This window comes from Arvicanthis niloticus, chromosome 4 (assembly GCF_011762505.2).
Source record: "Arvicanthis niloticus isolate mArvNil1 chromosome 4, mArvNil1.pat.X, whole genome shotgun sequence".
Lineage (NCBI taxonomy): Eukaryota > Metazoa > Chordata > Mammalia > Rodentia > Muridae > Arvicanthis > Arvicanthis niloticus.
Window position 1 is genome coordinate 121,974,945 of NC_047661.1, and position 25,320 is coordinate 122,000,264.

A 25,320-nucleotide genomic window follows, 5' to 3' on the forward strand; every position below is an offset into this window, starting at 1 on the left:
ATCAAAACGACATAGATGTGGCCTTAAGCCTCTGCTGGTTCTTTTGTTTTAGATAAAGATTCCTGCTGCCTTTGTTCCTCTTGTCATTTCAACCTACTCTTGCAGATTTACTATATTACCACACAATGGTTTCCTGCCTAGGACTCTATGTGGCACTCCTCATTCACTGGCTCATGTTTTGCACATGCTATGAGTTAAAATACCATTCTGAAAATAGCCATTTGGCCTCCAATAAAATAACTTCCCCCATCACTGCATGCCTAGAATTTGCTTACTGAACAGTGATAAAGGATAACAATAAATAAGAGTGTAACTGTGCACCAAGTTGCTTCAGAACCTTAAATATACTCCTAGCGGCCCTAAATGCTTTTTAAATTTATCTCTATTGCACAGATTAATAAGGAGAAATGTTCCCAACGAATAGAGACTTAAAATTAACCAAACACTACCTCTGCTGCTAAATTGATGGGATTGCAGGTAATTTCTAAATCTTTAACACTTTTTTATTTCGTTTTGTTCTTTGTGGGGTTTTTTTGTTGTTTTGTTCTCTGCTCTCAAGATCTTGCTCCTGTCTCCCTAGTTCTAGGTGGTAAAGGGCAGTGAGCCCCGGACCAGGCCCTCAAACATTTCAATACTGAAGTTATATTATGTGTGCATGTATACATTTGTGTATGATCAAACAACTGTAAAACCTGGCCCAGCACAACAGGAAATTGTTCCGCAACATGTGGAAAAGAGAAGCAAACCAAAATGCCCTGGCCGACTCAACCCACACTCCACCCAAATGAGGAGTCTGCGAGGGCGGGGAGAGCCCGCTAAACTGAGCGGCCGGCGCCCCGCCCACGGAAACAAATCCTTCTCAGGGGGCCAATCCGCAACCCTATGTGAATAACAAGTGGGGCGTGGTTAGAGGGCCGGCCCTGTGGGCGGAGCCACTCCGGAAGACGGGACGGAACGGCGGGCTAGTAATGATTGGCTGGCACGAAGATAGGCGGGGCCTGAAGTTAGAGCCGCCTCGCCGAAGGTGGTGCCTGAGTTAGGAAGGACCCTGAGTGCGGCGCCGCAGGCCCTAGGGGCGGAGCCGGAAGTGGGGCGTTGAGATCGCCACCTCCGTGAGCGGCCGAGAAGTGAGCAAGATCTAGTCACCACACGATCCTCTTATTGTTCCTTGTCTTCCAAAGTCACAAACTGGTTCCCAGAGGCCGGAGCCCTTAGCCTGGGCGGGGTGGCGCGGGTCGGAGGACGCCATCCCTGCCTCGGCCATGGAGGCTCCCGCGCCGTTCCTCACCGAGGAGGACTTGACTGAAGTGAAGAAGGACGTGAGTAGCTCCGCTGGGCTGGGTGCTGCGGGGCGGGCGGGGGCGGAGGAAAGCGGAAACCCGGAGCCGAGCGACAGGGAACTTTAGATCGGAAGAGCGCAAGGTCCCAGCACAGCACAACCTGCCTGCTTCCCGGGAGCTGGCTGGAAATGACCCACCAGCGACCTGTGAGTCCACGGCTAAACCTGTCGGCGCCGCCTTGGCTGCTTCTTTGCCGTTCGCTTCCCGCTGGTGGCTTTCCATCCTGCTGATCACCCCACCCCACCCCATCCCCGCGGGAGCTGCTAGGCTGGGAGGTGGGGAGGAGGGCATCGGGAGTCTCTGGACCAGGTATCCCCAGGCATAGGGCAGATACGTGAAACTCTGTATATACAGGGGACTGCGGAAAGCTCGCCAGCAGAAAGCACACCCTGGAATTCCCCTAGTAATCAGACGCCCACATATTTAAATGAAGGGGGTGTGCGTACTTCTAGCTGAGACTTGATTCCCAGGTAAACGTTGAAAATACTCATGGCTAAATTGGACTCTTCTGCTTAGACCACGTAGAACTTCACATAAACATTAATATTTGAGAAAATGGCTTTAAGCATAACGTGATGCATTTTTCGTTCCCTTTAGTTACTACTTTTGCCAGGAAAAAAAAAAAATCAAATGAGCACCACTTAGATAATCTACATGAAATTCACATTTTATTCACATTTTAATTCACATTAAAAACGGTAACCCGCACCGCAATGCTATTGAAAAGTCGTCTATGCGAACTTGGCCACAAGTTGTTGGAGACGTACGCATGCTTCAGATCCCTTTTTCTACCATACCTTACCCCTTGTAAGGTTTATTGCACTGTACTCATAATTACAACTGGCATAGCTCAGTACCGGAAGGGAAAGGTGCGACTGCGATTACTGCCACGGTTCAGTGTTCAGTGGAGTTGGTAGGGCACTCACCGTCCGGAAAGCTTCACATTCTGCTTGAGACTAGGTCTTTGATAACCACTACAGTCTTATGATTCCAGTAAACCATAAACTTATGGTAGCTCTGCGCTCAGTTGTTTTTACACAGTTTTGAGTTTTCTCACAATCATTAAAGTAACGTGTAAGGAAGAGAATTGCTTTTCATTTTATAGCGGCGCAAACAAGACAAGACCTGTCTGTAGATAACAGAGTGCTGCAGGCCTTTGTTTCTGCTCCAGGGAGTTCACTGATGTTACCCATTCTGACAGTTCCAGGTTAGACCCGTATCAGATGTCCATAACCTTAGAGAAACTATGGGTAGGCTTCGGGGCATCTACAAAAATAGTTGTTCTTAGATATTTACCCTATTTTATTAAAACTGCTTATGGCAAGCTCAAGCATTCATCTGCATTACTTGAACTTTTTTTCTCAACTCCAGGCCTTTATTTCCAAGTGTCTATCAGAAACCAAGCTATAATAGCATACATTTGGTTGTTGTTTTGTTTCTCTGTGTAGCCCTGGCTGTCCCGGAACTCACTCTGTAGACCAGGCTGGCCTCAACTCAGAAATCCGCCTGCCTCTGCCTCCCAAGTGCTGGGATTAAGGCATGAGCCACCACTGCCTGCTATGTTCTTATATTTTCAAAACTTGAGGTTTTCATTATCCTTACCCCAAAACTGCTTGGTGGTCCTTCCGTATTATCTGTCTTGATAAATGGTGGGAAGTTGTTTACTTGAGGCTCTGTCTGTCTCAGGGTTTGCTTTCTGTGGCTTCTGTTGCCTGTAGGTCAGCCATGGTCCAAAAACATTTAATAGGAATTTGATACATTTATAGTGGTACAAATTGAGCACTCCACTGAGACTCTTGGTCCCTGTCCTCCCATTTTAGTGGGGAGCACAGTTCTACTGCTGATCCCTCTGGAGCATACGTCTTCAGTGCTCCTCCCTTTTTCATCTGTTTATTTAACATGCCCTTATTTTGGTTGAATTTGTTTCATTTTAACAAATACATTTAACTTTATACTCTGAAGTTGATCGTGTAATCTAACAGTTAAATTAAGAACTAAGGGACTAGAAGAGACGGCTCAGTTGTTAAGAGCACTGACTGTTCTTCCAAAGGTCCTGAGGTCGATTCCCAGCAACCACATGGTGGCTCACAACCATATGTAAAGGGATATATGCCCCTTTTTTTTTTTTTTTTTTTTTTTTTTTTTTTTTTGGTTTTTCGAGACAGGGTTTCTCTGAGTAAGCCTGGCTGTCCTGGAACTCACTTTGTAGACCAGGCTGGCCTCGAACTCAGAAATCCACCTGCCTCTGCCTCCCAAGTGCTGGGATTAAAGGCGTGCGCCAACACTTCCCAGCGATACATGCCCTCTTATGGTGTGTGTCTGAAGAGAGAGCAACAGTGAACTCACATACATAATATAAGTAATAAAAAAAAATTAAAGAAGAACTAAGACAAAATTCTGTTTTTAAAAATAGCTCAATTTCTTGATTGAAGGAAAATAGCCATAAAATAATAACTTTAGAACATTATAATAAAATTTTCATTCATCCAAAACACTACACTCTGAAATGCAGAGTATACAGCAGTAAACAGAATGTTTGTGGTTTTTACCTGCTTCAAACATATAGGTTGTTAAAGTTAAAAAGTGTGTATATCATTTAGGCAACTCTCCATTTGTAAATGTGGTCAGTGCTATGAAGACAAACACCAGGGCATTATACTTGAGATAGGATGGTTGGATGTGCTTACTTTTGACTTCTAAAGGTTATGACAGAGCTGGGGGAAGAGCATTTGAGACAGAAAATATGACAAGGACCTAAGTCAGGACCTTTGTAAGTTCAGAATATTGAAGGATGGCAGATGGTAACAAGGTGAATTAGGAAGGTGGGCTAAGCAAACCTTTGAAGGACTTAACTTTTTTTCTCTTAGTAGAGTCATGCTAACAAATTAATGGGGTTTTGTTTGTTTGACTTTTAAAGATCCTTCTGCCTTTTCTGCCTGGGAGATGAGGGAAAGTGGGAAAGGCCGTGAAAGGACTTGAATGGACTGAAAGGCAGTGATGATTTGGATGGATGGAGGTGAAGGCCATAGACGTGGATGAGACTCGAGTTCAGGGTGCACAGCATAGAAAGGATGGGACTGGAGGAAGAGTGAGAATGGAGGTCAAAAGAGAGCTCTCAACTGGAGATACGAGTATTCCATTGAAACAGTGAGAAGCTGCCCCAAGCTCTCCAGCTGTGGTCCCCATCATTAGGGAGGAGACAGAAGGATCACAACTTTGGGGCCACCTGGGTTATAAAGCAGGGCCCCAGAGGGGATTAAGGGGTACAGAGAGAAGTTTCATGGAGATCAAAAAAAATCAGGACAGTGTCATGTGTGTTCAGCCAGGAAAATGCGTCTGGAGGAAGGAGTGATGAGCTGTGTCCTTGCTCTGAGAAGGCAAATACGATGAAGGTGGGAAGGGCCCATCAGTAGAGGAGGTCATTGGTGGCTCGGGGGAGAGCGCTGGGACACGTGGAAACGTCTGAGCATGAATGGGAAGTGAGATGAAAGGTGGAGGGATTTGGTGCCGCAAGACAGGTGTGTCCTGCTCATCCTGCCTGTTACAGTGAGGCCTCCAGAGAAGACGGGGAATCTTAACGGATGAACTCAGACACAAGCAGCAGAAACAGTGCTAGTCCTCAGCTGTAAACAGAGCAAAGGCCTAGGGGAGGGCACTGCTGAATCAAGCTACAGAGGCAGCCAGAGCCATATCAAGAGGCTTGCCCGCCACAGTCCAGCGGTTACTGGTCATTGAACCTCTACTGTGTAGAAGAAACTAGACTGAGCCTTCATACACACGATCTCAATTAGTCTTCCTAGGTGGGTTTAATTCTTTATCCTTATTTTGTCAAGATCCTGAAGGTACCGTGGTTAAGTAATTTGCACCAATTCTCACAGTATGTTAGATTCGGGATTGCAGACCCATGCTCTTCTTAATTATTTTTTAGATTTTTTTTCCTTTTAAATATGTGTATTTTGGCTGCATGAATGTGTATATACCATGTGTGTCCCTGGTGTCTACAGAGGTCAGAAGATGGTGTCAGAGCCTCTGGAACTAGAGTTGTGAAGTATTGCGAGCCATCACTTGGAAGCAAACTCATATTCTCTGTAAGAACAACTGCCTATAACCACTGAGCTGTCTCTAGCCCAGTGCTCTCCACTATTGTGCTGTGGTTCAGGACTGTCCAATAAATCATGGGCAGAATACAGTGTTGGTATCATTTATGTAATGGCTCAGATTTCTATTTTCTCTTGAAAATTGTAAGATCTAATAGATGTATGAAAGAGAGATTTGAGAAAGAGGAGAAAACTACAAAGTGTTACTTTCTGTTATCAGTTCATGCAGGATTTAGGACCTGAGCTACGGCAGTGTCCAGAGTGGTGCTTGAGCCATGGTGACTAGTCTTACGAAGACTAGCTTGTGTGTGCTGTGTTGCCCAGCTAAACCAGGGGCCTTCTGTATGCAGTGTTAAACTCTTGTTCATCTTTTCATATTCACACTAGAAACTTACACACGTGAGGTTGACGGTGTAGATAAGTGAGTGTGTGTAGAGATTCAGTACACAGAAACCTGTCAGATGCCTTCACTGGGGCAGCTTTCCAGCCATTACTTACTAACTTGGCTCTACTGAGCTCTTCCACTGCCTTTAACTCATCATTATAAATGTGAGTCAAATTAACCACCATCATCGTTGCCCTAACAGGCTCGAGTACTATGTACCATGCAGTTTCTAAATACTCTGCATATATTAATTTATTCCTCTGAACTGTCACTTGAGGAAACAGACACAGGAGTTAATTTGCCCAAAATCCCATGTCTAGTCAATAGAGGCGTGAATATGAAACGATTGGCATCAGATTATCACCATTTGTTAAGACAAACATGAACCTGATTTACACATTACACAGTGCATGCCTGAGAATTAATCACATGTACTTCATTAATATGAACACCTTTTTATGTTTCAGTTAAAACTAATGAAGCTAAATACATAAAGACTAGCCTGAGCTATTTCCTTACTCTAGGCTTTCCTCTGGTCTCCCCCCTTGTCTTAGTTTTTTTTAGAACTCTCTGGTTCTCTCTGTTCCTCTCTGTACTTCCCTGCCTTCTCCCTTCTTTCCTTCCCAGAGGACTGACTCAGTGAGGACTTCCCTCCCTCCCTCCCTCCCTCCCTCCCTCCCTCCCTCCCTCCCTCCTTCCTTCCCTCCTTCCTTCCCTCCCTCCCTCCATTCCCCTTCCTTCCTCTTCCTTCTTCTTCCTTCCCCTTCCTCAAAGACGGTCTCAGTGAGTTGTATCATTTTTCTAACTGGCCTCAAAGCAGAGACATGTAGCCCTTGGAAGGATTTGGGTTTTGTGTGTGTTTTAATGGTTTCACACTAAAGTGAGGTACTAATTAATAATAAACATGAAACAGTTGCAAATTGTGAGACTCCACACTAAGTTGTCCTGGTCCTAATTCTGAAATTCTTTATTTGATAGTTACTACAATGTATAGAAATTGGTTTTTAGCTCTACTCCTGAACTAGGTGACCCTCTGCAGACTTCTTGTTTCTACAGGTCCCTCCTCACAACAGCTGGGTGTTAGTTTTCAGGTGTGAAGGTGAAGCAGAACAGGGCACTCTGAGGACTGTGTGGGACCCGCTTGTGCTGCTGGACACCATCTTACATAGCATGCATTTTAAAGGACCCAAGCCTCCCGACTTCAGAACGTTGCCTCATACCAGTTAAGATTTGAAACTAACAACCAGTCACCCGCGATTTTCCTGCATGGTACAGAGTAACACTGAAGCCTATCTTCTTTTGTCTCTTAGGCTTTAGAGAATTTACGTGTATACCTGTGTGAGAAAATCATAGCTGAGAGACATTTTGATCATCTACGTGCAAAAAAAATACTAAGTAGAGAAGACACGGAAGAAATTTCTTGCCGAACTTCAAGTAGAAAAAGGGCTGGGAAGTTGTTAGACTACTTACAGGAAAACCCCAAGGGCCTGGACACCCTTGTGGAATCCATTCGCAGGGAGAAAACACAGAACTTCCTGATTCAGAAGATAACAGATGAGGTGCTGAAGCTTCGGAATATAAAACTGGAGCACCTCAAAGGTGAGCATGCGGGGAACAGAGAGTGAGGAGAGCAGGAGCATCTCAAAGGTGAGCACGTAGGGAGCAGAGAGTGAGGAGAGCAGGAGCACCTCAAAGGTGAGCACGCAGGGGGCAGAGAGTGAGGAGAGTGGGAGTACCTCAAAGGTGAGCATGCAGGGGACAGAGAGTGAGGAGAGCAGGAGCACCTCAAAGATGAGCACACACAGGGAGCAGAGAGTGAGGAGAACGGGAGCACCTCAAAGGTGAGCACGCAGGGGGCAGAGAGTGAGGAGAGTGGGAGCACCTCAAAGGTGAGCACGCAGGGAGCAGAAAGTGAGGAGAGTGGGAGTACCTCAAAGGTGAGCATGCAGGGGGCAGAGAGTGAGGAGAGCGGGAGCACCTCAAAGGTGAGCACGCAGGGGGCAGAAAGTGAGGAGAGTGGGAGTACCTCAAAGGTGAGCATGCAGGGGACAGAGAGTGAGGAGAGCGGGAGCACCTCAAAGGTGAGCACGCAGGGGGCAGAGAGTGAGGAGAACGGGAGCACCTCAAAGGTGAGCACGCTGGGCATGCTGGGAGCAGAGAGTGAGGAGAGCGGGAGCACCTCAAAGGTGAGCACGCTGGGAGCAGAGAGTGAGGAGAACGGGAGCACCTCAAAGGTGAGCACGCTGGGAGCAGAGAGTAAGGAGATCGGGAGCACCTCAAAGGTGAGCACACTGGGCATGCTGGGAGCAGAGAGTGAGGAGAGCAGGAGCACCTCAAAGGTGAGCACGCAGGGAGCAGAAAGTGAGGAGAGTGGGAGTACCTCAAAGGTGAGCACGCAGGGGGCAGAAAGTGAGGAGAGTGGGAGTACCTCAAAGGTGAGCATGCAGGGGACAGAGAGTGAGGAGAGCGGGAGCACCTCAAAGGTGAGCACGCAGGGGGCAGAGAGTGAGGAGAACGGGAGCACCTCAAAGGTGAGCACGCTGGGCATGCTGGGAGCAGAGAGTGAGGAGAGCGGGAGCACCTCAAAGGTGAGCACGCTGGGAGCAGAGAGTGAGGAGAACAGGAGCACCTCAAAGGTGAGCACGCTGGGAGCAGAGAGTAAGGAGAGCGGGAGCACCTCAAAGGTGAGCACACTGGGCATGCTGGGAGCAGAGAGTGAGGAGAGCAGGAGCACCTCAAAGGTGAGCACGCAGGGAGCAGAGAGTGAGGAGAGCGGGAGCACCTCAAAGGTGAGCACGCAGGGGGCAGAGAGTGAGGAGAGCGGGAGCACCTCAAAGGTGAGCACGCAGGGGGCAGAGAGTGAGGAGAGCGGGAGCACCTCAAAGGTGAGCACGCAGGGGGCAGAGAGTGAGGAGAGCGGGCAGAAAGCCGGCAGCGCTCTTCAAACCCAGGACCATTTGCTTTCCAAAGGCTGAGGGGTCAGAATTACATTCAGCGTACATTCTTACCAGATACATCATCACGGCACGAAAGTGACATAAACTCATTTGCCTCTATTTGTGTTTACTTTACAATAGTGTTTGTAAAAGTTTATTTCTAGAATACTGCCATTAACTTAATCCACTCAGAAATAAGCTCAGAAAATATCACTGATTACATTTTAAGAAGAGGAACCATGTGACTTATGCCTGTATTCCTAGACACAGGAAGCTGAGGCAGGAGGATTGCCACAAGTTCAAGGCCAACCTGGGTTACAGTGTGAGTGCCAGGTCAGCCTGATCTATGGAGTGAGACCCTAACTGTACCAGCAAGTGAAGAGCAGTGCGTAGCAGATGGATGTTAAGTCCAGCTCTGCTCTCCCATGTGTTTTCTCCCACTAGCTGGTCATAAGCAGTGACCGACAAGTGTGTAAGAATCCTGTATAAACTGTACATGAGTCTAAACCTGGAAGCAGTCAGTTTGTGAGAGGCTGGGAGCTGACATGGTAGACGAGGATGACCCTCAGCCCAGCACACTTTGAGCTTCATGTCGAATGTCTGGGTCAGGTTTGTGGTACACAACTATAATTCTAGCAGTTGGAGGCTTAAGCAGGAGAATTGTGACTTTTGAGGCAAAACTGGGCTACAAATTGAATTGACTTTTACACTTAATTGGTTTTACTTGTAATTTTAACCCAGGGGTTCCCGGGCCTGTACATAGCTACGGGGAGTGTTTACTAAGCAGAACAGATAGTGTTGTTCACCCTGTGGTCCTGGGGCCAGTTGTCCATTAGACCCTCAGGATGTGATAGAATTCTACAGTAGGAATAAGCAGTGTTGTTAGTGGTTGATGGAGAACCAGTCTCTGTTGACTTTGGGTCCCGCTCTGCACACAGTCCTGGATCGTACTGTCCAGTGCCTGTTTCTCATCCCTCATAGTAACAGTGTCTCCGATGACTGCTAATTCCCTTAAGTTCTAACACCCTTGACTCAAGAATTAGTACTTGCCATTGATTGGTTGTGAGATTTGAGGAGGTGCCTGGTTCCATTTTGGTTTTATCAAACATATGTATTTCTTTTTATTTTATTTATTTATTTATTTATTTTGTGTGTGTGTGTGCCAAAATGCCAAAGACTTTCTTAGATAAGAATGGTAATTGTAATCTTAGCACTCAGGAAGCTGGAGCAGAAATTATCAGTTCCTAGGTCATCCTGGGTTACGTAGCAAGTGCAGAGCTAACTTAAGCTAGAAGGTGAGACCCCTCTCTCAAGGTAAAAAAATTAGCTGTAAAAGTTACTTAGTTTATGAAAAATTATAGGACCTGCTTTCCCCACCCTTTAAGATTTATTTTTATGTGTCTAAGTGTTTTGTCTGCACGGGTGCCTGTGCTTGCAGAAGCCAGAGAGAGCACTGGATCCCTGAAACTGGAGTTACATACGTTTGTGAGCCCTGTGTGGATGCGGATGCTGGGAACTGAACCAGGGTCACTCTGAAAGACCAACCAGTGCCCTTAACCACTGAGCCACCTGTTGGCCTCCTGCTTTTTCCCCCCTAACATCAATGAGCCATTAACTACAGAAGTGATTTTGAATGTGAATAATGTGGCATTTAATTAGCTTTCTTGAGACAGTGTCCTTAGCTGGAAATGTAAATAAATAGTAGTAGCCTTACTAAGAAGAGCAAGTAAGATTTGAAGTGAGTTATGATGACAGCATTTATAAACTGCTATGCTGCTGACAGGAGCCAGCCTTGGCTACATAGTGGGTTCAAGACCAGCCTTGGCTACATGTGATCCTTCCTCAAACAACAAATTGCCATTGTCTTGTAACTAACCCAGAATCCCTGAGAAGTTGCAAGGTGGGAGAGGCGTCCATGCTTGGTTCCTTTCTCATTTGCATCTGCATGTTCTGTTGTAGGCCTGAAGTGCAGCAGCTGTGAGCCCTTTGCAGCTGGGGCCACCAACAACCTTTCTAGGTCCAATTCGGATGAGAGCAATTTCTCTGAAAAGCAGAGAGCGTCCACTGCCATGTTCCACCCAGAAGGAGAGTCCAGCACTGCTCCCTTCTTCTCTACTGAGTCGTCCCTGAATTTGCCAGTCCTGGAAGTTGGCAGAACTGAAAACAGCAGCTTCTCTTCCGCCACGTTTCCTCGGCCTGGGGACCCCGGGGCTCCCCCTTTGCCCCCAGACCTTCGGTTGGAAGAGGGGGGCAGTTGTGGAAACTCAAGTGAGCTGTTTCTCCCCTTACGGTCACGGGCTCTGTCACGCCAGTGACATCGCTGCCCGGCTGTTTTACTACGGATACAAAATGGTGTGAAGGATATCATCTTTTTATAAAAACCACGGTGACAGGTGGCTCACATTTGATGTGTGTCTTTTAAATCACAGTGTACACATTCTCTGTAAATAAGAAGCCACTCTAGGGGCGGCAGGTGTAAATCACGGTGGTCGTGGTGTAAATCATGGTGGTCGTGGACTTTTCAATATTGTTCTTCTTTATTACTTTTAGATGTTTTAGTATAAGACTAATTTTATCAGAATCTGTCTCAATTTGAGAAAACAACTTGTGGATTGAGAATAATGTTTCTTAGCACATTTATGCTACAAATTTTCAGTTGATTGTTTTTCCCAGTGATCTGGCAATACATTTTAGCAGTAAGCTGTTCTGACTTTCAGGAAAGCTGGACACTGGGAAAGCTGCCAGGACACTCAGGAGAACGTCTGACTCCTCGGTTCTGAGAAGCCGTCGGGTTCTGAGGAAACACCTGATGGCATTGAGCCTTGTGACTTCAGTCGGCCAGAATCTGTTTTATACTGACCTTGCCAGCCTGAGTGTGTTCGCCTTTTACAGGCCTTCCTGTGTCCTCAGTCTTATCCTGAAGAACGTTTTCTGGGAGGGCATTACTTGTAATTAATTGATAATACTTGTAATTGACTAAAATCCTTTTCCTGAGCCTTTCATTCTCTCTCGGTGAGGAGCATGGATAACGTGACTAGAGCCGTTGACTATGGAGTGTGCGGTAGGCGCTCTGTTCTCTAGATGAATGCTGCCGTGTGGAGCATGGAGAGCGCCACTGGACTCGGTGACTGGAGTGAGCGTGCAGTAGGCGGTTTGCGTTTAGTACTTGCACCAAGCAGCCTCCCGCTCCGTCTGTGTTTTTACTGTATCACAAAGTTAACTTTACACATTTAAAAATGCTGATTTTTAATCATTTTTTAATTTTTAAACATTTTTAAATGTTTTCATTTAAATTATAATTTTACTATTCTTGATACTTAACACCGATATATTTCTATTATTTAAAAATTAAGAAATGAAAAGTTGCTATTAACAATAAAAGTTTTTTTAATGTAAAAAAACTATGATGTGTTCAAGTCAGAAATTCAAAATGTCTGATTTTCAAAAATCTAACCCTTTTTATATATACTAGTTTTTAAAGTAGAAAACAGTATTTCAGAGTCAAATGTGGTGGTACATGCTTATGATTCTACACTTAGGAACTAGAAGACAGAGCATCATGAGTTTGAGGCCAGCCTTGGTTATAGAGTGAGTTCCAGGTTAGCCTGTGTCTTAGTTAGGGTTTTACCATGACCAAGGCAGCTCTTAAAAGGACAACATTTAACTGGGGCTGGCTTACAGGTTCAGAGGTTCAGTCCATTATCATCAAGGCAGGAACATGACAGCATCCAGGCAGGCATGGTTCAGGAGGAGCTGAGAGTTCTACATCTTCATCTGAAGGCTGCTAGCAGAATACTGGCTTCCGGGCAGCTAGGATGAGGGTCTTAAAGCCTACACCACAGTGACACACCTGCTCCAACAAGGCCACACCTCCTAATAGTGCCACTCACTGTGCCAAGGATATAGAAACCATCACAGTCAGAGTACATAGTCATCAAGACTGTCTCTAAAAGTGGCAGGGAGGGAAGAGGGAGGGACTAGCTTGACTCAGTAGCATATAATTTGTTAGTAAGTGGACGCTGTAGTTAAAAAGTTATTTAAAAAGTTATTTTTCAGGAATACCAGATTAACACAGCATAAAAATTATATTCCACATTCACCTTTTTATTGCCTTTTTAAAAAAAGTCATGCTTTATCTATAGTTATAGGCTTAAACAGAACAATTGAGCATAAGAAATTACATACCTCTTCTTTACTTTTTCCCATACTTCTGACATTGATGTGATAACTTGTTATAGCTTTATGAACCATTATTAACTGTTATTAACCAGCATCCATATTGGGGTCCTCCATTATATAACTTGAAAGTTCTTAGAAATGTATAATGTTGCATATCAACCCAAAGAAATGACATAACCAAGTAGCTTATTTTCACTGCCTTTAAAAAAAACAAACAAACAAACAAACAAAAAACTTTTCCTGGTGCCCCTCCCTTCTGTCCCAACCAACTCTTCTCTAGACCTTTTCTAGAAAGTCGTAGTGTTGGGACATAAAGGTGGAGGCCTCCTTGGGCGGTTTCTGGGGGGGTTCCTCTATGAAGAGACGCCCTTATTATAGTACTGCAAGGCCAAACAGGCCAGGGAAGTGGCTTAGGTTGGCTCTTTGTTTTGTTCTTTTTAAAATTTTTGTTTACATTTTTCACTTGTCTTAACAAATAACTGTGTGTGTGTGTGTGTGTGTGTGTGTGTGTGTGTGAGAGAGAGAGAGAGAGAGAGACAGAGAGACAGAGAGAGAGAGGTAGTTCATGTTAGTGTGTGTGCCTGTGTATGGAGTCCAGAGGCTGGTGTCTGTTGTCTTGTTTGGTCTCCATCTTACTGTTTGAGACAGTGACTTGCTCAGCCTGGAGTTCACCATTTGGCTATATGGGCAGCTCCTGGGTTCCCCCTGGCTCTATGTCCCCAAGCTCTAGGGTTACAGATAGACCACTACACCCAGCTTTTACATGGGTGTTGGGAACCCAAACTCGAGTGGTCCTGTGTGTACAGTAGTCATCGTACTGACTGAGCCATCTTACAGTCCTTGATGAAACTTTTTTGAGTTTAATTTTCTTTGTCTGGCTTAACTAATCCAGAAGCAAACCATGTTTCTCCTTCCCGGCTATCCTTGTATCCTGAAGCTTCTCAGTCCATTTTACCTCTAGTTAATCCTTCCTTTATTAATAATTAATACAGTTTCCTTGTTGACAACTCCCATCTTCTATAGTGGGACTTTCTTAGATCCACCAGTGGCACGGAGACTTTTAACATAGTGTAAAGCTCGGGCCTTTTCCTCGGGCAGTCTCCCAGCCAGCTCATCTAACTTGACAATCTTGCCTACAACCTGCCTTACGGCTCCTGCTATACCTTTCTATGCTGTGGTTCCTGTCTGTTTCTTTCTATGTCCGATCTCCAATCTCCAGAGTCTCATCTCTGCCCCTTCCTTATTCTCTCTCGAGTTTACATTTTTTTTACAAAACATTTTTTTTGTTATTTTAGTTTTTAGGAACCCATGGCTATTTCTTGCCATTCTTTTTGTTTGTTTTCTTTTTAAGGTTTATTTGTTTTATGTAGAGGAGTCTACTGTAGCTGTTTTCAGACACACCAGAACAGGGCATCAGATCCCATTACAGATGGTTGTGAGCCACCATGAACTTAGCACCTCTGGAAGAGCAGTCACTGCTTTTAACTGCTGAGCCATCTCTCCAGCCCTCGAGTTTAATCTATCTATCTATCTTTCTTTCTTTCTTTCTTTCTTTCTTTCTTTCTTTCTTTTTCTTTTTCTTTTTCTTTTCCTTTTTTTTTTTTTTTTTTTTTTTTTTTTATGGTTTTTCGAGCCAGGGTTTCTCTGTGTAGCCCTGGCTGCCCTGGAACTCACTCTGTAGACCCTGGGTTTGCAGAACTGAGGATGATTTGAGTAACCCCAGGGCTTTGTACTTTGGGAACAGTTGTATCTCCATCAAGTCTAGGTACTTGGATGGAAGGAACTTAATGTAGTCCGGGGACGGCCACCAAAATAAATACTAGGAATTTAAACCTGAACAAGGCTTCCATTACCAAACTCACAGTATTGTCCTGTAGAATTTAGGAGTTAAGAATCAGACCAAATGGCAAGTTATTAATGATTGTGCCACCTCTGACCAGTCATTCTCAACTAGGATCTAAGTATTTACAATGATACCAGCTTTTGGGGGGAGGAGGGGTAGGCTGTGTAAAATTATCGAATTGACCTCTAGTTTGTGGCAATCCTCCTGCCTCATCCTCCCAAGTGCTGGGGTTAGAAGTGTTCGTCTCCGTCTCCTGCTTGCTTGTTCTGTTTTGTAGGCTGTGTTTCCTGCATAATACTAGCTGTTACAGAGGGCCTTACGTGCACCCCGCTGGCCCTCAAATCTGCTAATAGCCCACCTTCCTCAGCCTAGGATTATAGGTATGCATCACCGTGTTTGGCTTTTTCTGTGCTTTAAATTTCAAGCCCAGAGTGTGACTGTGGCCACTGGTTTCCCTCCGGGTATCCTAAGGCTCCCACTGCTTTTCCCCAGGGATCTCTAGGAATCCCTGGGAAACTCCTCCAACTTTCCAAACTCCGCCCAAGAGCAGCAGCGCGGTTCCGCCGCTAGGGGGCGCGAACCGATCACGTCCTAGCCTAGGGGGCGGGACCAGTCGTGGCTTCCGGCTTCCGGCTGAGAGGGTGGGACCCCGCGGCCGTCATGGCAGCTGAAGAGAAGGACCCGTTGAGCTATTTCGCGGCTTACGGGAGCAGCAGCTCCGACTCTTCGGACGAGGAGAACAGCGAGCCGGAGGACGCGGGTCGTAAGGAGCATGCCCCGGCTCCGACGACGGGCGGCCGCGGGAAGCAGGCGGAGAAGCGGCTGCCGGGCCCGGACGAGCTGTTCCGCAGCGTGACCCGCCCGGCCTTCCTCTACAACCCGCTCAACAAGCAGATCGACTGGGAGCGGCATGTGGTGAAGGCGCCCGAGGAGGTGAGGTCCCTGGCCCCGCGGCCGCCCCGGGGCCCGACGCCCGCCCCACACACGCACTCAGCCCGCGGCACGCCGCGCGTCCCCACGGCCCCGGGAGCCCGGGGGGTGTCAGCCCGGGCCCGCCCCTCCGCGCTCGGGGCCCCCAGCCGGGCGACGACTAACGGTGGTGACTCCCCGCCCCCCGCTGCAGCTTCTCCCTGAGACCCCTTCCCTTTGACGCCGAAGTGCCTGCGCTGCTGCCTCCAAGACAGTGTCTCTCTGCTGCAGCCTCCTGAAGGGGTCAGCCTGGCCGTAGTATCTGAGACTGGATTCTTCTTTGGTAACTAAAAGTTATTAGCTTTATTTATACAGGGAACCCTTTGACTTTTCACCTAACAGTGTTGTGATGTTGATGAGAGAAAGAAAAAAAAAAGTGTCTTTTAAGCCTAAAGGGTTTTTAAAAAAAAAAAAAAAAAAGTCAGCCAGAAAGTTGAGCAATCGGTAGGGAGATGCATGCGCTCGTATCCATCGCGGGAACCTCGGTTCGTCACAGGGCTTCTCGATGTGCTTACTTAACAGCCTCCGAAGGAATTCAAAATCTGGAAGTCCAACTGCGTACCACCCCCAGAGACCTACACGACTGAGAAGAAGCCGCCGCCGCCAGAGCTGGACATGGCGATAAAATGGTCGAATATCTACGAAGACAATGGAGACGATGCCCCACAGAACGCTAAGAAAGCCAGGCTTCTGCCGGAAGGGGAGGAGACGGTGGAATCAGGTAAGAGGAGGGCTGTTAAGATTTCAGCCCTTGGTGCTTCTCAAAAAGAAGGAAATACCCCGTGAACAAAGTTCAGAGCCCAGTGAATTGGAAGACTTGTCCAGAATGCTCTTTGGATACTAATAAATAGTCTTTCGATCATTTTTTTTTTTTGTGTTTTGTTTTATTTTGTGCGAGACAAGGTCTATGTAACCTGGATATGTTCTGGAACTCACTATGTAGGCCAGTCTCTTGAGTGAGGCCAGCCTGTCTCTGCCTCAGTACCTCAGTGCTAGGACTGAAGGCCTGCACCCCAAGTTTCTGCTCAGCTTGTAAGTATTCTGCCTCAAAGTTGTCTCAGGTCTCTGCGTCTGTGGGCCTATAATGCCTTATTTAGAGCAGCGAGTGTTAACTCACGGGTTCTTACACCTGCATTTGTGACATGCTGAAGGCTCTCGTGCTTCAGAGCTAAAATCAGGGTTTTAGAGTGAAATCAGCTGTGCGTAGGAACCGGCCTGGAGTAGTGGTTTGATTTCCTTGCCTTGTTGGTAATCTTGTTTATCTCTTGCTTAGACTACTGCAGTTAATCTCTGCCTGCAAATCTGCCTCCAACTGTAGCTAGTGGTGAGCTTCTACACTTCATATCTGATTGTGTAACTGGCCTGCCCCAGAACCTCTACCAACTGAAGAGAGCGTCATGTGACCCACTCAGTCCCCCTCACCACTATCATTCTGAAGGGCTCCATCCTAGCATTTATATCTTGAAATTCAGTGAGTGGACCACACTGTGATAGGGTCTTGCTTTTAGTGTGTATTGCACTTTAGTCTGGACTGGATGCTTTAAACCCTTGGCTGGTAAAGCCATTCATCTTACAGAAACCAAAGTGGAAAACTTGCTGTATTCACTCTCCTTTACCTGAGATGTGCTGGTGCTGCTGACTTAGCTGTGTGTGGTTGCTTTTTCACAAGGCAGCAAGCTCTGACCCGGTCCTGTGTGTAGCATAAGTTACTAGTACATTGTGAGCGCTCACTCAGGGTGACTGTTAGATTAAGCTCAGGGATTTGGACTTGTCGGTTCTAAAAGCCATTTGCTTTTTTGTTAAACAGATTTATGATCTTCCAATACAAGGGCCAACCTTACAGAGAGATGTTTAAGAGAAGGGGTGTCTACTAGCAGGAGTGTGTACACACACACACTTTTGCTCTGTTTAGCAAAGCAGCATCTTACATATCTGAAGATGACCTTGAACCTCTGTCCCCTGCCTTTACCTCCCTAGCACTGGGATTATAGGCACACACTATGTCTGAGTGTTTGGTTGTTTTTAAGATCGTAATGAAGTGTGAATTTTAATACATTATTATATGGTACTTTGATTAAAAGATATTTTTGAATAAAATAACTCTTATAGAGTCCTACAAAAGTAGAATAGGTAAGTGTAAAAGTGAGAGCTTTGGTCTTGTCCAGTGTCGCAGTGAATACTTTTAATATTCTTAGCAAACTGATACAATAGCGACTCGTAGTTGACTATCACTGTCTTGAAGAAAACAGTCGGACATGAATGAATTTGTCTAAGTTCACACCATTAGGAACTGACAAAATGAGACTTCAAGTTCAACCTTGAAATAGGATTTGTGTCTTATTAAGCTGAGGTTTGCTACCTTCCTGTAAGAAATAATGTTAAGAATGTAAGAATGTTAAGAAATAATCATTGTTGCCGGGTGGTGGTGGCGCACGCCTTTAATCCCAGCACTTGGGAGGCAGAGGCAGGTGGATTTCTGAGTTCGAGGCCAGCCTGGTCTACAGAGTGAGTTCCAGGACAGCCAGGACTACACAGAGAAACCCTGCCTCAAAAAACAAAAACAAACAAAAAATAATCATTGTTTTCAGGGACCAGAATTGTAGTCTCGTGTTCTTACATCTCTGTCCCTTTAGGATAAAGACCAGAAATTATATGCAAGGAAGCAAGAATCCTTTATTTTTTTTTTTTTTTTTTTTTTATTTTTTTTTATTTTTTATTTTTGGGTTCAATTACCAGAAATTCAAATAAATGGCAAATAGTACCCACATTACCATAGCTAATTCTGTCCTTTTGATTGGAAAGTGAATGTCAGCAATAGAAAAAGACAGAAAGACCAAGGTTTTTCTGGTTTAAAGCTCAGCATATGACTCAAAGGTCGCCCTGGGTCTGAGATGTAACACAGTGCTTTCCTCACAAGCATGAGGACCTGGATTTGATCCCACAATCTACCTACAAATGTTCATGGAGTGGTGCCTGCATACAATCCTGATCCCGGGGAGGCAGACAGGAGAATCTTTAGGGCCTGAAGGCCAGCCTGTCTAACAATTGGTTAGCTCCAGGCAGAAGAGAAACCTTGTCTCAGGAAGTGAATGGGGTTTCAGGGGTGGCACACACATTAAAAATAGATAAATATTAAATTGTTAATTTGGACTTGTGTGTTGGTTACTGAATATAATTCTTGTAATAAATAGTCCTCCACCTTTTCTTGAAATTGGGTCTGACACACTATGTAGGCAGATGACCATGAACTTCTGATCCTCCTGCCTCTGCCTTTCAAAGTAAGATTACAAGTCTGTACTACCCTGCCCAGTGTGTGGTCCTAGATGTTGAACCTAGCATTTTTTGCATGCTAGGTGAACACTACCAACTCAGCCTCATCCTCAGCCGATGACTCCCCTGCCATATGAAGTCGTTAAAAATACTAATTTGCCTGACATTTTCTCTTTGTACCTATGTGAGTGTAAAGAACAGAGGACCACCCTGGTGTCAGTCTTCTACCTTGTTTGAGACTTTTTCTCGCTATTCATGTATGTATGCCATGTCTAGTTGGCCTTAGAGAGATCTCTGCCTCCCACCTTGCCATGGAGCTCTGAGATTACAGACGTGTGTTGTTAACTGATAGGCTTTTTGCAGAGGCTGTAAGAATTCAAATTCTGGTCCATAACTATCTCCCTAGCCCCTGACATTTTTTAACCTGTAGCTTATAACTAATTATTAAGCTACCTTGCTTTTATTTTGCCTTCCCATATTCTTCTTCCTCTGGCCTTTTTGTCACTTATGTTCAGAATTTAGAGGAGCTGAGAAAGGTTAAACCAAGCCTCGCCCTCACTGCTTTCCAGTGCTGCTTTTTTAGTGGCTGTGAACTGTCTTAAGTACAACTTAGGTGGCCATGGCTTTTTTAACCAGTGAACTGTTTTTCCTGCCCTGGGGTTGCAGCAGTTCCTTACTGTGACACCAGAGGGCGTGAGCCTTTGTGTTCCACTCGTGGGAACTCATTTTTTGCAATTGTAGTATGCAGTTTCAGTGTTTTATCTGTAGATTTATCTGTAGATTTACCTGTGTCAGAATAAAAGCAGAAATGTCCCTTATTAATGTGTGTTAATGTGTTTCATGGAAGTCTTCAAAATTGCTTTCAACTTTTCATATAACTATTTCTGAAAATAATTTCAGGGTTAAATTGGTAATTGAGCTCCAGCTAAAATTGTTTTGTTTTGTTTTAATGGGTATAGTGCCGTTACACCAATATCCCTAAACTTGGGAAGTGAAGCAGAGGTGTCAGACATTCATATCCAGCCTAGGTTACAGATTGTCTTCACATAATTTGTGCTTTAACCTTAGCAGTTAGGTTAACCTTAGCAATTTTAAATATGAAGGCATCTTAAAATATCAAAATCATTTATACGTCACCATATTATACTTGTTGGGCTTTTGGTATCATGTTGATCAAAAAATAAAGTTAAGCCTGGTATGGAGGCTTATGTCTGTAATCTTAGTGCCTAGAAGGCTTGAAGCAGGAAGATTAGGAAATCAGGCAAATCTGGGTGACGTAGGAAGAAAGGGCCTGGGGAATAAAGTCAAAGCTAAGGGCGGTTAGTATAGAGTGGTTGTCTGAAAGGCATAGGCTATGGGTCCCTGCTCTGTGGAAGCAGGGAAGTCAGAAGCTGTGTTTACGCATATAGAGTTCTGAGGTGGGATGGTGAGACAGTGTGACAGTATTGCTATGTAGCCCAGCTGGCCAGTACTCAGTGTAGCCCAGGCTGTCCCCAAACTCATAGCAGTCCTCCTATCTCATCCTTCTGAGTGCTAGGATGTGAAGCATACCACCACCTGGCCTTGGCTGGGATTCTTTACATCACACATTCGTTTAGGGAGATGGGAATTGACAACTAGTCTGTGCTAGCCTGTGTTTGCTGAACCACTTAGTGCTTGGTTGTTTTGTTTGTTTGTCTGTTAAATAGAATGAAAAGGTCTGCTTTTTCAGGATTGACATTTTTATTGATGGCAATTTTCTGTGCCTATAACCGTGTGGGGCAGTGGGTACTGTTTACAGTATTGTTCTGTAGTCTTCCTTCCGTCAACTTCCTTAACGTGAAGGTGGGGCCTGCTTGTTCTGTTGACATTAAGATGCTCTGACCTCCTAGGAGGACTGGTCCAGAATTAGGGCAGACACCTGTGAGGTTGTCCGAACCTTCACACTTTTGCTTTAGCGTCAGAATATGTGGTGGGTTGATAAGAAAATTGGGAGATGAAATCTGAGAGGACAAGTCACGCTGCTGGTCACTCAGCATGGCTAGAAGATAGGTGTTTTGTAGAAGGAAAGTGCTCTGTCCTTGAGTATGGAGAGTGTCTAAATGCACATAGGGTGCGTGCTGGAGAGTTTGGGGAGGGGCTGTTCAGAAAAAAACGGATTTTCACCGAAATGTCTTATACCACATCATTAACTTGCCCCTAAAAGGTCAATTTGCAAATATTATATTGCTACAATTAAAAAATATTTTATATGTAATTTAATATTGGGGTTCTTAAAATTAGTATTTAGTTTTTATGGTATGCTTTTAAACATCCAGTGAGTAACTGTTTTGGCATAAAACTTAATGTGGTTTTTGTGTTGATTTTTAAAGACTTAACTAACAAAGCTCTCTTCTTTCCCTCTTCAAGACGATGACAAAGATGAGCGTGCATCCAAGACTCGAAGAGTGGAGCCAGGAGAAGCAGCCAGGAAGAAGAAGTAGAGAGCGGTGGCTCCGGAGATGTGTCGTTTGGCGGAGTGTTTGCTTCTGTGTGTCACTAGGACAGACATCTCCATGAACGTATTTATATTAATGAACTAACGAGTGTCACCTCGAGACTTTCCACTGTAGAATTCACTTTTTTATTTAAAACCTGTATGTATTTACAACTCTAATGGTGACCTGTGATTGTGAACTGACAGTACTTGGAAACATTCTGGCTATCACAAAATTGGTGACAGGCTTTGAGAGTTTGTCACATGGACATGCCAATGTTCTATGAACCTTTTATAAAGGAACATATTTTTAAAGTAAATATATTGCATTGTACTGTGAACTTGTGGGTGCTTTTCATTAGTATCTGTACAGTGTAAATAGATGATCATGGAAATGAAATTACTTAATTCAACATTGTCATTACTAAATGCCACTAACGTAAGTGTCTGTGACAAGCAGCCTGCTTGCCCTGTGACATTTTGATTCACAGTGGGGACTGGCATGTAGGGAGAGCCTCCCATGTTTAGGTGCCTTGTGCATACATGTCTCCAGCAGTCCTGTAAAAAAAAGTAGACATGCGAGTCCTCACCTTTGTGATGGAGCTTGAGGAACTGGGCAGAGGGACATAGCAGTGGGTGAAGACTAGTCACTCAGGACTGACTCCAAGTCAGATTAAACCACCTGCCCACTCATCAGACTTCAGTTGTTTTCCAAGAACATTATCGTCTCTTCCGCGTGCACTTCTGTTGGGGGAGGTCTCATACCCTGATTATGCGGCTGCACTTACATACGCCTTACAGTATGAGTATTCATTTCTTCATTACATACGCTGAAGACTATGAAAGATGACCAGATTCCGTAAAGAGCATAAGGTATACAATTAAATTTGAGTCTGTTTGAGTATATGTGATATAAGAGACACATTAAAAATCATCTGGAATTCCAGTTTAACTGAGCATCTTGTTTATTTGGGGGTCTGGGGTAAAACCTAAAAGCTTCTCCGTGCTAGGTGAAAGCTGTACTCCTAACTCCACTCCTGTCCCCTCGCGCTTGGGGCTCTCCTTTATCCAGATCCTGTGTTAATGCTTTGAGTATAGCAAGCAAAGCAAAATGATTCTCTTTTTGCTCTGGGACCTCTATTCTTTCTGGCCTCTTCTCCAGCTTTCCTGAGGCCAGCACACAGTATACTCTCATTCTTCCCACCAATCAGTGGCAGATGCAGACAAGCTGCTATTGTGGGGAATGTTTTCTGGGTTCCCACACTATAAGGTTGGCCTCAGGCTTGTGTCTCCTGCTCTCCTCTCTACATGTCTCAATGGCCCCACATAGCATGTCAAAGCCCCACCATCTCCCTTCTCCCTGCCCTTGCTGTACCATCTCAGGTCTGGTGAAAACATCCTGACTTCTACACAGTTCTCACGCAGCTCTCAAATCTAGTTGTAAGTGATGGTTTACAGTTCCCAGGTGTGCTTTAAGGTGCTTCCTTCTGCCTTATACCCTTTGCTAGGCCTGGCTTCTCCAGTGACCTAGTCAACTCTCCAGCAGCCAGCTCAAGTGTTCCCTCCTTCATAGTCAAGACTGATTCCTCTCTCTTTGCCACTACATCTGTGTCAATACTAAGTGCCTAGCCAAATGGTTCCACATGGTTATTGTAGGCCAGCCAGGGTTTGTGCTGTGCTCTTTCCAAGATGTACAACATGTTTAATTTGATAAGAGGGTTTATTAACCCTTTTCAAGAAAATGAAATACAAAGAGGAGTTTACTCAAGGGTGGAGGAGATAGCCCAGTGGGTTTAGTAAGCTAGACAACTTGAATCCAATCCTCAGAGTACACTTAGGAGAACCAACTTGTACAAGCTTACCTTCAATCTACATACACATGTATCCTGTCCCCTTACATACGGAGAAATGGGGTTTTTTAATGTTTAAAAAAGAGCAAGGAAATCACCTATCAACATTTTAAAATTTGGTTTTGTTTTTCAAGACAGGGTTTCTCTGTGTAACAGAGCCCTGGCTGTCCTATACTCTTTGTAGACCAGGCTGGCCTCAAACTCAAGAGATCCACCTGTCTCTTCCTCCCAAGTGGTGAGATTAAAGGCATGTGCCCGGTAAGCCTGGCAATATTTAAAATTTCTAAAGCTTTAAAAATAAAAGGTAAAAATAATTTACTCAAGGGAGACTCAGGCATTGTCACTCCACGGCCAGTAAAACCCTAAGGAATTAATGCCAGAAGTCACCTGTATCTAGTTTATTCATGTGTATTTGGTTCAAAAACTGACCCTTGGATATTCAGAATGCATACATCTAGAGAATTAACATCCAAAAACTGACCTCTGATGTACCAGAAACGTCATTCAGATGGACCAGATAGATCAAAGACAACAAATGTCTTAGGAAAATTAATATGTATTTCAAGGTCTTAGACTTACCGTTTTAAAGATCTTTAAAGCCAGCCAGGTGGTAGTGGTATGTGTGCGCCTTTAATCTCAGAGGCAGGCTGATCTCAGAGTTCGTGGCCAGGCTAAGTCTACAAAGCAAATTCCAGGACAGCCAAGGCTACACAGAGGAACCCTGTCTTTCGGGGTTGGGGGGGCGGGGGGGAAGGAAGTGTTTAGAGCAAGTGTGTAAGACTATATCCTCCATCCAAAAATAGTTTTCAAGGGCTAGTGGTGTGGCCCACTGGTACTTGTTTGCTGTATGCAAGATCTACAAGGCTCACCCGGCAGTGGTGGCGCACGCCTTTAATCCCAGCACTTGGGAGGCAGAGGCAGGCAGATTTCTGAGTTCGAGGCCAGCCTGGTCTACAGAGTGAGTTCCAGGACAGCTGGGACTACAACAGCCTGGACTACACAGAGAAACCCTGTCTAGAAAAACCAAAAAAAAAAAAAAAAAAAAAAGATCTACAAGGCTCTGGGTTTAACCTTTCACATACAGATAATGTAGGCATGTACTGTATGTATGTATGCATGTATGTATGTGTGTGTGTGCATGTATCCAGCATTTCACTTGTTTGAGGCAGTGCTGGTATCAAACCCAGGGCTGACGCACGTGCCCTGAGCTATGCCACCCAGCCCTCACTTTGTCTCAAAAAAGTCTCCAGATAGCCACAACCTTTCCCTGAAAGTTCTTTGGTTTTCCTCTTTCATTTCTAATTATGGCTTGCATTTAAAATCATAGCACCTAGACACCAGGACCCAGAGGACTTAGGAGAGCAGTCTTCCCACAACTGGTACTGGCTTTGGTGTGAGCATTGCCTTGCTTTTTTAGGCTCATGAAATGACAGGCTTAGAAGGGAGACTTGAAATGTCACTTCCTGCAGTTCTGTAGTATTCTGCTCCACTGGGTCCAGAACTCTCTCTGCCTGCTTACCATTTCCTGAAAAAGGAAAAGAAACAGAGGAGTTGATGCATGCATACCATTGAAGAAAGAGCGCTATTTTCCTGGCATAATTACCTGCCTCTACTTCTAAAGGAGACTCACATCCTAGCGACACCCTCTGGCGAGTCTCGCAGTTTGGATTTGAGTTTTAAATGTAGAACTCCTCAGGAAAGTGCCACAGGGTAACTGACAATCACTTTCAACTGAGGAAGTGAGTCTGAAGCAAGGGACAAGCTAGCCGATGCGGAAGTAACTCTAGGGTTGTCAGAACTTGGAAAGTTTTAAGCCCCCGTTGCTTTTTTCCCTAGTTTTCACTTTTAGGACACACACACACACACACACACACACACACACACACACACACACACACACTTCTGCCCTGTAACTTTCTTAATACCAACAGGAAGTTCCCGTTCCTCACTAAGTTCAGCCTTGAGTCCTAACGAGGATGAAGAGTAGTTCAAGTGC

The 25,320-nt window shown here is 45.0% G+C and overlaps 2 protein-coding genes across 3 annotated transcripts; both read left to right on the top strand.

Annotated features, from left to right (window-relative positions):
- Positions 1 to 1,058: 1,058 nt before the first annotated feature.
- Positions 1,059 to 11,967, top strand: Bcl10 (BCL10 immune signaling adaptor). 2 transcript variants are annotated; one of them, XM_034500952.2, is made up of 3 exons: positions 1,059 to 1,319; positions 7,133 to 7,421; positions 10,718 to 11,967. In XM_034500952.2, the coding sequence occupies exons 1-3, from the start codon at positions 1,263 to 1,265 to the stop codon at positions 11,071 to 11,073; spliced, it is 702 nt and encodes a 233-aa protein (XP_034356843.1). In that variant the 5' UTR covers positions 1,059 to 1,262; the 3' UTR covers positions 11,074 to 11,967. The 2 variants fall into 2 exon arrangements, with proteins under 2 accessions (XP_034356843.1, XP_076789446.1); XM_076933331.1 differs by lacking the exons at positions 1,059 to 1,319; positions 7,133 to 7,421 and adding an exon at positions 7,428 to 8,707 and having other exon boundaries at positions 10,718 to 10,859.
- A 3,417-nt stretch (positions 11,968 to 15,384) lies between these two features.
- Positions 15,385 to 22,426, top strand: C4H1orf52 (chromosome 4 C1orf52 homolog). Its single transcript, XM_034501412.2, has 3 exons — positions 15,385 to 15,713; positions 16,272 to 16,470; positions 21,408 to 22,426. The coding sequence occupies exons 1-3, from the start codon at positions 15,441 to 15,443 to the stop codon at positions 21,479 to 21,481; spliced, it is 546 nt and encodes a 181-aa protein (XP_034357303.1). The 5' UTR covers positions 15,385 to 15,440; the 3' UTR covers positions 21,482 to 22,426.
- Positions 22,427 to 25,320: the final 2,894 nt, after the last annotated feature.